This window comes from Lytechinus variegatus, chromosome 19 (assembly GCF_018143015.1).
Source record: "Lytechinus variegatus isolate NC3 chromosome 19, Lvar_3.0, whole genome shotgun sequence".
Taxonomy (NCBI): domain Eukaryota; kingdom Metazoa; phylum Echinodermata; class Echinoidea; order Temnopleuroida; family Toxopneustidae; genus Lytechinus; species Lytechinus variegatus.
In genome coordinates this window covers 9,523,251-9,538,554 of record NC_054758.1, presented here as the reverse complement: position 1 = coordinate 9,538,554, position 15,304 = coordinate 9,523,251, and the positions used below count along the sequence as shown (strand labels likewise).

Below are 15,304 nucleotides of genomic sequence, written 5' to 3'. Positions count from 1 at the left end.
ACATCGACTAAAAACAAGGTGAGTGTTTCATAAAACATCGTCAGTGCCTTTTACAGACAAATTTACTCTCAACCAATCAGAGGAAAGGATTTCAGTAGCTTATCACAAATAGTCATTGAAAATCACTATTTGTGTCATGAAATGCTCCCCATATCACAAATGATTTGCAGTCTTGAAATTCTAACCATTACGAAAATTTCCCGTTTGATTCTCGACCTCACTTCGGACTGCAAACTGCGGTCGCATACCCCGTTTTGCGTTTGCAAATCTCAAACAACTTTTCCAACCCTGATAAACCCATCTTGGCCAGGTAATCCCCTTGTCTCGATTTCACCACCACGGGCCAGCTAAACGAGTGTTGAGCCAAGGACGAAATGATAAACAACAGCTGTGCTATTACGTAAGACTTGTCTGCCTGTAGAAGGATCTTCGGAATGAAATTATTGTATTCGATATTAATCACGTTTTCAAAGGCATATTACATTCAGACATCCAATACTAGTCCATTTTCAATTTCGAACGAAGAAAATCGACCTTGAAATAAGGAAAGTATGCGGAATAAAAATTACGGTATGCTTAGCATGCAAGGACCGCGATGCATCCCATCTAGTTTCTGTCCGTACAGCAAGAAAATATGGGATGCATGCCGTTCACTCGCGCAACGATACAGTCTTAACGAAAGAAAGGAAGGAAGGAAGAGAGAGAGAAAGAAAGAAAGAAAGAAAGAAAAAGAAAGAAAGAAAGGAAGAAAAAAGTTTCTATCAACGCGTGTATACATGGAACTCCATGCACTCAACAGAATGCAATCCATCGTGTGTGGCCCCCTGCTGTGACCGTTGATGCTGGGGTGTATTATCTTCGGACCGAGGTCAAGAAACAGGTGTTTCTATACTTAAATTTCATGCTTGTTTTGAGAAGAGATTTGATGATAAGGGAAACTTGGGGTATACTGCTCTTAAACGCAAAATTTTCGTCATGCCTTCAACCCATATACATTTTATTTTTCCTACTAAAAATTATGCTGCCCTCGCTCGCTGAATATCAGCCAATCACAACAAGCACACTTTAAATACCATATATAGGCATCCAATGTAAGGAATAGCAGTGAAGCATATTTACAAGGCAATTTGAACATTTAGCTGTACATTCTTTACACAATAATGATAAAATAAATATATTCATATTGTCCATATATTCTTAACAAATTTCATAGTAGAGGTTGCTAGCCCAGAGAGGGCGCTCTCATCCTCGGCTATCGGCCACCCTAACATTTGTTTGTAAAGCACTTCTTTCAAGTAATATGTCAGCCTCCTTGTTGTTTGTGCACTACAATAGAAGCTGGAAAATGCCCACGAATGGTGGATCATACAGAGATAATATAACCAAATAGCGCTGTCGTTCATACAAGTTCAGTTGGAAAATGTTGATCTTTCATTTGATCTGTATAATACTAGTAACACAAAGTACATCTTCTGGATTATTTATATATGATATATAGGAATGTATGCATAATAATAGTTCCAAATCATCTTTCTGTAAGATATATTGAATATTCTGTCTACATCAGACTGGCCTTTCTTGGTCAATAGATGGAGCTATGCAGATATATGATTGTCTGTGTCAGTGCAGCACATCACCAGTACCATCTCAATGACTTTTACAAAATCACAGGGCCCCGTAAAATGAAGCTTAGCGATTGATCGTAAGGATGATTTCTACGATTGATCGCATTGAGTATTGTGCATGATCAATCATAGAATTCATCCCCTGCAATCAATTGCTAAGATTTATGATAAGAGACCCCAGTGATCTAATTTATTGAATATATACAGTATCTGAGATGATAGTACTACAATCAAAGCAGAGGTACTTTTGAAAACAATTATCTGGACCCCATATCACAACACTCTAAAATCAATTATACTCAGGTCTTAAGGATTGATTGTACATTAAGCTTAATGTAATCAATCATGAAAAATAATGTACAATAAGTGCTCTTGAAGTTTTGTGTTACCTGCCGAAGTCACAACAGTCCACTAATGATATATATTTCTTCTTGAAGGAAAGATATCCTGAAAATATGACACATTCATCAAATAAAACATATGCCAAAGCTTCATTAATTTCAAGCCTTTATTACTCAATTACTACAAAAAGCAAGAATTTTGAGGATGAAGATTAATATTTACAAAGTGATTTGGGGCAATTTCTTGTACTGCAAAAATAAAACTTTCTTCACTATGACTGATTTTCTGCCATTCTTGGGTTTGTGCTTAAAAAGTCATTTGAGTTCCTTTCCAATAAAGGCTCGATGTTTCTAGTAACCAGGTGCACCTTTCACAAACCTAAGCAATTGATCATTTTGTTGATTAGTATGCTTGATTGCACATAGTGATTAATGCAATCAAGCACAAAGATCAGCCCTACAATCGATCAATGAGCTTTGTGAAAAGTACCAATGATAATCTCCTTCTTGTTTTTGAAAAATCAGATTGGTTCCCTTCGAAAGCAAGTTCTCACTTTTGGGTCTACTTCCTCTTGAAACTCCCTTTTCCTTAAGCATGTACACACACACGATGGCAGCTACAGGAAAGGGGCATCTTTCCTTGCTATTCTCCACTTCTGTATGAACCTCAAGAAAGTTCAGAGAACTTATGTCTATTCCTACCCATGAAATCTCTTAGGGGGTGCAAATTGTTCTCTCTAAGAATTGTTTCCTACATCTCGTGCGAGAAATTCCTCAGGAGAGCATACAAACTTCATGTCCGTCTATTGCTATCGAGTTTACTGCAAGAACGCCCTGATGAAATCGTTATACGGGATTCTCCCCTGCAGGGATTTATCATAGTACGTAGTCAGCTGATAGAACTCCTCCTCCGACAGATTGATGCTGAACTGGCGCAGCGTGTCGCGGAACTGGTTCGTCGTGACGACGCCGTCCGCCGTGGGGTCGAGGAGGCGGAACGTGCGTCGCATCTTCTTCCAGTTGTTCACGATGGTGTCGCGGATTCGGAGCATGGCCTCCATGGTGGCGCCCGTCATGCGACTTTCAGGTTTGATCTGTAGATTAAAAATGAATTAAAGTAAGTGAAAATCTACATATAGAGTATAAACAATAATGATAATAATGTTCTGTACTTGTGTAGTGCTTATCATGTTATCATCTCAAGACTCCGTTTGCTTATATATTATATATTATTCATAAAAGAAACTCTAGCGATGATTGTTCCTTAAAACATCAAAATGCTTTGTGACAGATGCACTGACTATAAATACTCGGACAATAATACACTTCAATTATATAGCGCCTTTTCATCAGATACAAAGGGCATTAAAGAACGAAAGAATAACACAAACGCGAATAAGGACTATAAAACATAAGAAAAATAAGTACAAATTATGACATTATATGAAAACCGTACAGAAAATTAGAATAGAAAAACAACGCCCGAAATAAAGAGAATGATTTACTAGGATGTATAACTTACTACAATCTTTGACTGGTGTATCTTCTCTCTGGTTAATAGTGTTCTATGTTCAGGCTCCTCGTTGATCTTCTTCAGGTTCAACATAAAGTGTTTCAAGAACTCCAGATATGAAAACCTGATTAAAAGTGTGATAAAAAAATGAGTCAACATCAAGAACAGATATATAACATGAGGAGCATTGCATATGGACGACAAGAACATACCTGATGAAACATTGAGTTTGGGTGGTCATCATGTTTAACATTTTCCTTTCATTATGAACAAGAATACTTCAAACTACTTAATCATTCCCAGATTATTATGAATGATTTGGGTGTCATATGAGTTAATCGATTGGATGTGTATGGTTATGGATTTGTGCCCCAATTGGCTCTCCATATTTAAACCACAACTTTAAACCAGGGTTTAATTTAAACCCGATTCAGAATATGGGCCCAAGGGTGGTACTCTGATAATAAAACCTACACGTAGGTTTCAAATCACACTTTTATGGAATGCTTATTTTTATAATATTTTTTCCATATTCATGGCAAAGATAATAACAAAAATTAATGAAAATTCATTATATTTTCCATTCTTCTCATTTTACAACACAATTTATTTTTCAAGCCAACTTTTTGCTGCAGAATTAGACAATTTTTTACTTGGCAAATAGTTTTAGAAATGGCGCTCCATAAAAAGGTGGAGTCTACAATATACATTAACCCAGGGTTAACCAAACCATGGTTATCATAATACCATCCCAAGTGGTCTCAAATGTAAAAGAGATTCACACATTGTAAAATGATCTTCAAGTAATGCATGAAATCAGGAGATTTGTACATTTCTTGGCTTTTTCGAAGTAAGAATACTCACTTTCCATTTTCTTTGAGATCAAACTTTGTCACCAGCTTGCTGAAGTCCTCCACGGTCATCGAGACGTTAAACTGTGACAAGATTTCTGAGATAAGAACATGAAAGAAAGACATGTTTATTATTTCATCAAAATATTTAAAATATACTTTGCAACATCTGTACTAATACCAATAGCAACATACTAACAGATGACGTCTTTGTAAAAACTCTTGTTTGAGCATAACTTTCCCATTAGCACCATCAAACAAGCCCCTGATCCTGCTTGAAGCAGGAGCCAATCCCATCACCTTCAATGAGAGTAATTATTTGCTGTATAACATAAATGACATCTTTTAAACTTTCCCAATAGTAATATGAAGCAAGCCCCTGACCCTGCTTGAAACAGGAGCCTATCCCATAATCTTCAATGAGAGTAATTATTTGCTTTATAAGATAGATGTCCTCTTTTTGAAAAACCCTGTGTGTTAAGTCATGCATAACTTTCTGTAAAGCTTCATTAAAAAGCCCCTTGATTTGCTGGAAGCAGCAGTCTGTCCCAACATCATGAATGAGGGTAATTATTTGCTCTATAAGATGAGAAAGTGGATCCTGATAACATGATTGGTTGCATGTGAGGATATAACTTTACTTATAATTGGTGGTGAGCAGTCATTATTAAAGTATGATGACCAGTCATTGCTTTGAGATGAGGACAGTTATCAAATAACAAGGGTCCAAATTACTAATTTATAAAACAAAATAGCCATCATTTTGCTCAGGCTTTGGAACAGTCCAAGAGGGCATAGGCATTGTAGAACTGTTCTAAATGTACCCGATTTTACAACTGTTCTAAAGGTACCCAGGCCCCCGTTGCATAAAAGTTATCATAAAGGTAACTTTGCCGTTCAGTGGTAACTTGCATGGAATCCTTGATTTTGATTGGCTGTTGATCAGCATTACCATGGTAGTTACCTTTGGATGACAAAGTTACCATATTGGTTAACTTTATGGTAACTTTTATGCAATGGGTCCCTGATGTGTAATTCTTACAAATGACATGTATTATTTTTGTAATCCATCCCATCATCATCTTCAATGAGAGTAATTATTTGCTTTATAAGATAGATGTCCTCTTTTTGAAAACCCCTGTGTGTTAAGTCATGTATAACTTTCTGTAAAGCTTCATTAAAAAGCCCCTTGATTTGCTGGAAGTAGCAGTCTGTCCCAACATCATGAATGAGGGTAATTATTTGTTTTATAAGATGAAGAAGCAGATCCTAATGACATGATTTGTTGCATGCGAGGAGATAAATAAACTTATGACTGGTCGTGAGCAGTCATTAGTAAAGTATAGTGACCGTTTATATAACAAGTGTCCGAATTACCATTTTATAAAACAAATACCCATACTTTTGCTCAGGCTTTGGAACAGTTCAAGAGGGCATAGGCATTTTAGAATTGTTCTAAAGGTATCTGGGCCCCGTTGCATAAAAGTTACCATTAAGGTAACTTTGCCGTGCAATGGTAACTTGCATGGAATCCTTGATTATGACTGGCTGTTGATCGGCATTACCATGGTAGTTACCTTTGGATGACAAAGTTACCATATTGGTTAACTTTTATGCAATGAGTCCCTGATGTGTAATTCTTACAAATGACATGTATTATTTTTGTAATAACCTTACCTCTGAAAGCATCTACCTCCACCTCGCCCGAGTTGTCGAGGTCGTGGAGCTTGCAGAGACGGTGGACTTCCTGCCAGTGTTTCTGGATCTGTTTCTTTAGCCTGTGTTCCGCGTTCTCTGCGTTGACCAGCGGGGTCATGGACCTACGACCTGCAGGCGTGAAGGACTGGGGACAAAATAACAGAAGAGAAAGAGTTATTATTGAAATTGAGCTAAGTAACAATCTACTACGCTGTTACACTGTGAGATTGGGGTGAATAAAAGTGGAAGAAAAAATCACATTCTGCTTTTACACAGTTTATTGTATTGGAACAACATCTTTAAGTTCAAAGAAATCTAAACAGTAATACAGTTATGAGAAAATAATAATAAAGACCCAAACTAAAGCTAACAATGAAATTGACAAAACCCTACAAGCTACAGCAGAACAAAGCAAATTTTATACCTATTCACCACTTCCTAGCTGAGTATTTTCCTTTGAGAAAAACTCAAATTACCAGGTTCTGAGTAATAGGACACTGAACAGGAACAAACAAAATTTAGTCTTACCATCCTGCTCAATGGTGTCATGGGTACTAGAGGAGTTCCAGGTCCTTTCATGATAGATCCAGGTCTACTTCCTTTGGTCTGGGAGAAGCCTTCATCCCCTTCCTGGAACACATCATCTTCCCATTCGCCATACTCCTTCAAGAAAGCCTGGTAGTCCAGGTTCCCGTACGAGTTGAGCTCGAAAGAGGACCACAGTTTGTTGAACTATGAAAGGGTTAAAGGGATAACAAAGAAAATACGTCAAAATTGACAAATAGTATATATTGCGAAAAACATTGATTTCTTCCATATAAATTTTGAATTGAAAATACATGTCTGAACGAGTTGTTCGGAGGAAGGTCAGAGTAAGTCTGTCCAGAAAGAACGCTACTCCGACCTCTTTTCTGACCTTACTCCGACTGGCTTCCTCCGACCAAACCATTCTGCGTCTAAACGAGGCTATTTTCTGTACAACCATGCAAATCTTCAAAGATCATCTTACAAGCATTTTATAGAATTCATGATACAATTCACAACTGTCCAAGTCCAAGTGATTGTCTGTTCGCACACTCCTGAACTCAGTTTTTTTTTATACAGCAGGGGTATGATATAATTTTTTTTTTCTGTTAATTGTAACTTAGTGAGAAAACATAAAGAGCTTGACCCCACTGGTATTCTTTTTCATTGTACAAACCTTTATAATTTACGAATTAAATTTCATTGATCAGAGATATACTTTAATTAACTAAATTTATTGCAGGGAACCCATACTAATAAGCTTTGCTTTCCAGTGGGTTCTTTTTTTTTAATTTCTGCATATGGTATTTTTGTGTTATGCTTTACATTGTAACTTTTGTTAAATTTTGGAATGAAAAAGAATGCAATCAATCAATCAATCGGCTGTAAACACTAACAGAAGCTTCTTAGTATGTTGATATAGGAGAATCTCATACCTGATCTATGCTCAGTCTAAAGGCAAGCTCATTGAGGATGGCGTTGAAGTCATCACGAGCGACGACGCCAATGTTGGCGTAGTCGATCTCGGCGAAACGTTCTGCGAAGCGGTAGAAGCGTGCCTTGACCAGCTGCCTGAGGTCTTGCTTGATTTCGTCCATTGTCGGCGAATGGTGGTTGTTGTTCTGGGCGTCGCTCTTCTGGACAGACTCGATCCAGTTCTGAGCAAGCTGAAAAAGGAGATAGAATTGGTGGAAATTACGGTAAAAAAATGAATCTATTCATCTCAATTTACTTTCATGACGGCAGAGCACAGTTTCACGTCCAATCCAGGAAGTTTTTTCAGCTCTTCTGGAATTGGTTGATTGTTTACTTCAATACTGTATTAATTCTCAACATAACTATAATAAATAAATGCCATTTGGGTGATCCCATCATAGGGACTGATTTTTTTTACATTTTGGTGTCCCATGTGCATTAGGAATTTTGAGCTATTGACACCACTAAAACTGTTGTGAAAATTATTAGATCTTTGTTGGCTACTAAATATTGAACAGTATGCCAAGCATGTTAATTTAATGTATCTTAAATGAGACTTCACTCTAGTTTTATGTTGGCTTGGATGGAATATACATGAAGTTTGAAGCTCCTTACAAGGACCACAGATATGTAACAACTTGGCACCATATCTTTTGGAAATTCCAGTATATACTGCTGAATTATTGAAGAATTTTGCTATTTTTGCTAATCTCATAAGATACTAGTACATATAAAAGACGGTAATATATGGTCTTTGCAAACATGAGATGATTTACCTCTTGTTCATTGGCTGAGAACTCTTCAAGGAATGCTGGGTAACTGATGGTGAGGTCAGAGTTCACCCGCAGCTTGCTCATCAGCGACTTGAACTGCTTGTCTGTCATCTTGAAGCAGAAGTGGTCCAGTACTCGACGGAAATCACCGGGACTCAACCGACCCCGCTTGTCCTTGTCAAAGGCACCAAATGCCTGGAAGATAATATAATTCAATTTTATTTCCCCTTTTTTAAACCCACCAACATGAAGACCTTAACATGTCAAAGATAAAGCAATGCATAATAGTATTCAAAATAAGCGATTGTAAATAATTTCCAGCGACAGAAAATGGATATAATGCCATAAAGTCAAACCTACTTTAGTGATCATCTGTATAGGACAAGCCAAAATTTTTTCCCCATTTTTTTAACACCTACCAGAATTCCAGGGGTGCTGCCTGTGAAAATTAATACATGCAGCACCCACTAGGAAATCATTTTCCCCATTGAAACATGTAACACAGAAACCTGTCCACAAAAACCATTTGCTCATAAAGAGCACTTTTTCTTGTCTCCATTTGAGTGGTCTTTGAACAAGATTTTTACTGAATAATGAGTTGGAAACTGCAATACTATCAAAGGTATAAATCAATAAGCTTATGTTCTCTAATCACCATATTTAGCAGAGATTATATTTTAGCCCTTCTATTTTGGCTAATGACATGGATGATGGATGTAGGATGTAGGGGGGGGAGACCCCTCTTCAAACCTTGCCCGGCGACTGCACGATTACACAATTATCAAGAACATTGTTGCATTGAAGCAACTGTTTACAACAGAAAAAAAAAATTATCCAGCAGCTGTGTACTTTATTATGTGAACCAAGTAGCTTGACTGTGGAAAAAATGAAATGAATAATTAACTTACAGCTTGTAAGGTTGAGACATTCTGCTGCACTTGCTTCCTCAGCTTGCGCAGGGCCTTGTCAGAGGTAAGACCGGAGAACATCTCGGGACGGACCTCGGGTAGGTTCTTCTTCTGATACCTCTCCTCTCGTCCCTCATCAAATGCCTTCAAGAATTCCTCATAGTTCAAGGTGCTCTTGTTTGTGGGTAGGCCGATCCTGACAAGAAAAAGCATATGGTTTAGGATGAATGTTGGAGGTTTGGGGTTGACAAAGGTGAGTGTGAAGTTCATACTGAAAGTCCATTTAAAAGAGTTCTGCATGTTAAGGGTGTTGATATTGTGTCTTTTTTATTACCATCATTACTGAAAATGGTGTCTCTTGAAAGCAGAAACACTTATTTACCATTAAATCATCATCAGCAGTAGTAACACCAGGATTATCATCAGCGGCAGCAAATCATTACCATCAGCATTATCATCATAATCACCATCATCATCATCAACCTCTACAAAATATGGTGACCGCGCTTTTTCTTCAATTGCCCCTTCCCTTTGGAATAAGCTACCATCTTACATTCATAATGCCAAGTCTGTGAATCAGTTCAAAACCCTACTCAAAACCTACCTGTTTAACAGATAATTCACAGTTGTGGGTCGGTCAATTGAGGTGCACACCAGTTTTGAGTTTTGATTATTACAATAGTTGTATTACCTGTTTCATTATACCCTGCCACTCTTTTTTTTTTTTAAACCCAAGTACAAACCATAAACAGAACACAGTGTGCTTAGGGACCGCATCCATATTGTATTGGCAGCGTGCACCCCGCGAGCACACCCCCGCTGCGGTAATTAGTGAACAGGATGTATCTCCCCGCTAGACGCAGCTAGCGGCGGCGCGCTGCTCAGATTAAAGCAGATTAACAGGAATCATTAATCCTAGATTTTATCATTGCAGCTTCTCGCCGCTTCTCGCAGCTTGCACGCGGCCAACTTGCAGGCGAATACTCGTACTCAAAATGATGTGCTTTCTAAATCCGTTGGTGAAATGTGCGCGACCGATGCGGCGATTTTCTTGTCTGCCCGACACGAAATGAAGGTATTAAAGTAAGAAATATTGAGCTAAAAAGTGTCTTAGATTTTTAGCAAAATAATTCTTATACATTTCGAGGTGGAAAGATTCATATTGATATTAGTTTTATATTATTTCCGTTGCGTAATAATGATCTATTTCTTCCAACAAAGTACGATCATCACTTATTCTTAATCCGACCCCGACATGAAATAGGACATAGTAACTTCTAGCAATGTAAGATCATCGCTTGCGTGTTTGTTTAGGTCCGTTCCGGCACGAAATGAAAGTATAAAAGAATGAAATATTGAGCTAAAAAGTGTCTTAAGAGGTTTTAAAAATATTTTTGGTACGTTTCAATGTGGAAAGATTTGTATTCATGTAACTAAACTTTACGAAATAATTATGTATTTCTTAGAACAATGTACGATAATCGCTCGTTCTTGAATTCGACCAGACAATCAATAATACAAGATATGGAATATTAATAGATAAATGGGTCGTAAATACTTTTAAATAGTTTGAAGGCGGAATGAATCTAATTACTCTTCGTATAGTAATCTACGGTATTTTCCCAAATGTATGATTATCGCTTGCCTGTTTGTTTCCGCTCCGGCACGAAATGAACGGGGAAATTAAGGAAATATTGAGCTAAAAAGTGTTTTTAATGGTTATAAAGATATTTCTGGTACGTTTCAAGGTGGAAAGATTCGTATTCACATTGGCGGCGGAAGCCAAAAATTTTAGGAGGGGACAACCAAAAAAAAAAAAAAGTTCTCAACCAAAAAATTTTAGGGACGTAGGAAAATAAATTGACAAGCAAAAAAAAAAAAAAAAAAGTCATCAACAACAAATTTAGGGGGGACCGTCCCCCCTCCTAAAATTTAGGGGGGGGGGGGGGTCCCCCCCGCCCCCCCGCTTCCGCCGCCTATGCGTATTCATATAATCAAACTTGCGAAATAATTATGCATTTCTTTGAACAATGTCCGATGATCGCTTGTTCTTGAATTCGACCAGACATTTAATAAAACAAAATATATGGAATATAAATGGGTCGTAGATTATTCAAAATATAGGCCTACTTTTAAATAGTTTTAGGTCCGTTCCGGCACGAAATGAAAGTATAAAAGAATGAAATATTGAGCTAAAAAGTGTCTTAAGAGGTTTTAAAAATATTTCTGGTACGTTTGAATGTGGAAAGATTTGTATTCATGTATCTAAACTTTACGAAATAATTATGTATTTCTTTGAACAATGTACGATAATCGTCGCAATTCGAACAGATATGTAATAAAACAAAATGTATGAAATATTAATAGATTACACGGATCCTAGATTATTCGAAATATACTTTTAAAATGGTTTTAAGGCGGAAAGAATCTAATTACCTTTCGTAATAATCTACGATATTTTCCAACAATGTACGATTATCGCTTGCGTGTTTGTTTCCGCTCTGGCACGAAATGAACCGAGAAATGAAGGTATAAAAAATGACATATTGGGCTAAAAAGTGTCTTAAATGGTTTTGAAAATATTTCTGGTACGTTTCTAGGTGGAAAGATTCGTGTTCATATAATAAAACTTGCGAAATAATTACGTATTTCTTTGAACAATGTACGATAATCGCTTGTTCTTGAATTCGACCAGAAAACAAAATATATGGAACATTGACAGATAACATGTGTCCTAGATTATTCGAAAATAGTTTTAAGGCGGAAATCAAATAACTTTTCTTTTCTTCGAACAATGTACGATGATAGCTTGTTCTTGAATCCGACCCGACATGAAATGACGCAAAATATTTGGCATGTTAATAGATAAAATAGGCCGTAGATTTCTAAATAGTTATGAGGTGGAAAGCATCTGACTGCCTTTCGCAATAATCTACGGTATTTTCAAACAATGTACGATTATCGCTTGTGTGTTCATTTCTGCTCGGACACGAAATAAAGGCATAAATGTACGAAATATTGAGCCAAAAACTGTCTAATAAATGATTTTATAAATACTTCTAGTACGTTTCAAGGTGGAAGAATTCATATATATCTAATTAACCCTGCTTAAAAATTAACTATTTCTTCCACCAATGCGCGATAATCGCTTGTTCCTGTTTTAGAATGATATAATTCGCCTTGCCATTAATTTGATGGTTCAAATTACAAAATTTGTGATTTTATGCCATAATATTTGATGCAAAAGTATTCAAGTAATTTCATTTCATTTTACATAATCATTGGATTATTTTGTCGCAGCAGGTGAGTGTAATGGTGCTTCTTCGCAATTCATTGTTTCCATACTCGTGCAATGTATACACAATCAATTTCTTGATTTCTTGAAGCCCATTGTAACGAGTAGTCTGAAAAACGCTCAAGCGCAATGAAAAGAGCAGGATCTTTCGCAGAATAGTTATGTCCGCTACGCCCATGACCCTTCAATGATAATTAATCAATATAATCTACGTCGGATACTTTCTTTGAAAAGAACTTGCCGCGCATTATATTGTGAAAGCAAATGGCCGCTTTGATCTTTAATGACTTAAACAGCACCATTGTTAGGTATTTAATCAGTTAATCTTAAAAGAGGATAAGAAAGAACATCCTGTGGAGTCTACTTTTTTGCCCTCTTATAATATTTTAATGCTTTTAAAAGTCATCCAACACTAGAATCTTTTGAAAAATTGTTCGGCGATTTCATGTAAACGGGGGGGGGGGGGGGGGGCTGGGTGTCGAAAATTATTAGACCTATAAAATCCTGGGCATGTTGAAATCAACAAAGTATGTATAGCCCTTTGGTATAATTATGTACACATATATTTTAGGGCGGTAATGTCAATAGGCATCTAAAAAGAATACCTTGTTAGAAGGCGGGATTATTAGAACTTTGATTATAACTTACCTTTTGTATCGGCGTGGGGATACAAAATCTTTGCAAATTGTTAACATAATTAAAAGAAAGATAAACTTAAAAATCGGGGGGGGGGGGTATACAACCAAGTCCATACTAGTGAGGGCGCTAATAGATTTACCCGGGGCCACAATGCCTAGCTGCCCTTTCAGCTACTTTAAAAGATATGCCTCATTATATTGCTATATAACTAAGATCAGATTTCATTTGGCCTTTGTAAATGGTGCAAGCACGAAAACACGACACGAAGCGCGCTTGAATTTTCTATAAGGCATATCTTCAACAATTTTGATAGTTTTGACATTTAGAGAACGTTCGTAAATAATCAAATGAATTAAAGCTTCCATTTGTTGGGGGAGCCAGGGAGAGGGTGGGGTGTATGACATTTTGTGTCCCCTACGCTTAACTGACTTTTGGAAGGACGTGTTCTCTCCCCCCCCCCCCCCCGACATGTTTGATGTCCAACTACCCAAAACATATAATGGTCGGCTTGGTCGCTATTTTTAAAATCCCGTTCTTTAAATTTTCATGATCTATACTTTTCATACCTGTTTTTTTTTCACATCTTTCAATTCATTGTATTTGCGTTCTTTTCTCCGTTTTTAAACTTTCTTTTGCTCTCGCGATTTTTCAAATTACATTTACAAAATTATAATAACCCGAACCACTTTTGAAATATAATGTTCGTCTGTTTATTGCGTGCTCATTGTAGTTTCATGTTGGGGTTATTTTTGCACCATTTGGAATAACGTCAACCTGGTCAGGCTTCCTGCTTTCACTCCTGTTCAAAGAATTCTTGTAATTGTTATTTTTGCCAAGAAAAGCACAAAGGTCGTCCTGACAAAAAAAAATGAGATGCTAACGTAAATGTTTTCAATGAAGCTCAGGGTCAATGAATTCGATCATGGGCACTAATCACTCCTTTGTGAAATGACGAAGTGCAAGTTGCCCGAACTTGTCACAATAGCTCTAATTCTATAAGGAATTAAATCTATTGTTCCTTCGCATTTTATCGTTGAGAGGATAAAAGCACATTTGCAACATATTTTGCAGCTCTAACCTTGTTGACAAATTAGACACAGAAGAAAAGTGACGCCTATTGGACAAAATTGTTAGAAAAAGACGAGATGTAAAATAATCATCAACAATTGCGTATGCATCAATTAACTAGAAATTGCACGAAAGTGGCAATGATTCTGCATGGAGTGGAAATAGAACATGTCGTCCCTTTTTCAGTCCACGTTCATTTACCGCCATGTGCTGTGTATATAGAGCAACATAAAATTCTGAACGCAAAATATATTTTGTCATATTATCATTATATATGTATTACTCTTTTTTTAAATCCCCTTGCCCGCCATCCGGGGTAGGAGGATGGGCGGCGGCAGGGTAATTTTGATTACGGGGAGGAGTAACTTTTTTTTAATACTTAATTTCATATCGGGTCGGATCAAGAACAAGCAATAATTGCATCTTGTTAGAAGATGTAGATATTATTGCGTCGTGCGAATTATATTCTTTCTGTTCCAAAAGAAGTATATTTTTAATAATTCAAGATCTTTATGAACTCGATATTTGTCAATTTTATATCGCCATTTTATGTCGGGTCGGATCTCTTTCCGATTCGAAACCTTTTAGAAGTATCAGCTAGATCGAAACTCTGTATATAGGTATATCTATGATTTTCTTAAAGTAGACCATCATTTTATAACGGGTCGGACCAAGAACAACAATCGTATGTTGTTGGAAGATATAGGTATTCATAGCCCAACAAAAATCAATTATTTCCACATCGAAAGTCTTAAAATATATTTTTATTGACAGAGGATATCTTTTAACTCGATATTCCATACTGTAATACTTTCATCTCATGTCGGATTGGATCAAGAATAAGAAATTTTGCGACTTTTATTCCATTAAAATATTGCCTTTTCGACTTTGTCGGGAAAATTAGTCATTTCATTTTTTTCTGACAGAACATGGGTTCGTCCATATACGGAAATATCAGTTATTTAAATCGTTTACACTCGCATTAAATTTAAAATCATGCGTGATCGATCCTGCATTAATTTGAGATGTTTGTAACTCCATTTCATTTGCCTTTCCGATATTGCCGGGAAAGTGTCATTTATGTTCTCAGAGA

The 15,304-nt window shown here is 36.8% G+C and overlaps 1 protein-coding gene across 1 annotated transcript in view; it reads right to left on the bottom strand.

The window, feature by feature from the left end:
• Positions 1 to 1,299: 1,299 nt before the first annotated feature.
• Positions 1,300 to 15,304, bottom strand: part of LOC121406372 (EF-hand calcium-binding domain-containing protein 6-like) — a 34,049-nt gene continuing 20,044 nt past the window's right edge. The window contains exons 20-27 of the mRNA XM_041597413.1: positions 9,210 to 9,405; positions 8,305 to 8,496; positions 7,489 to 7,719; positions 6,557 to 6,760; positions 6,008 to 6,173; positions 4,344 to 4,428; positions 3,489 to 3,603; positions 1,300 to 3,060 (exon numbers count right to left, since the gene is read on the bottom strand). Coding sequence (XP_041453347.1) covers positions 2,785 to 3,060; positions 3,489 to 3,603; positions 4,344 to 4,428; positions 6,008 to 6,173; positions 6,557 to 6,760; positions 7,489 to 7,719; positions 8,305 to 8,496; positions 9,210 to 9,405 — 1,465 coding nt within the window. The 3' untranslated portion in view covers positions 1,300 to 2,784. The remainder of the gene's footprint in view (positions 3,061 to 3,488; positions 3,604 to 4,343; positions 4,429 to 6,007; positions 6,174 to 6,556; positions 6,761 to 7,488; positions 7,720 to 8,304; positions 8,497 to 9,209; positions 9,406 to 15,304) is intronic.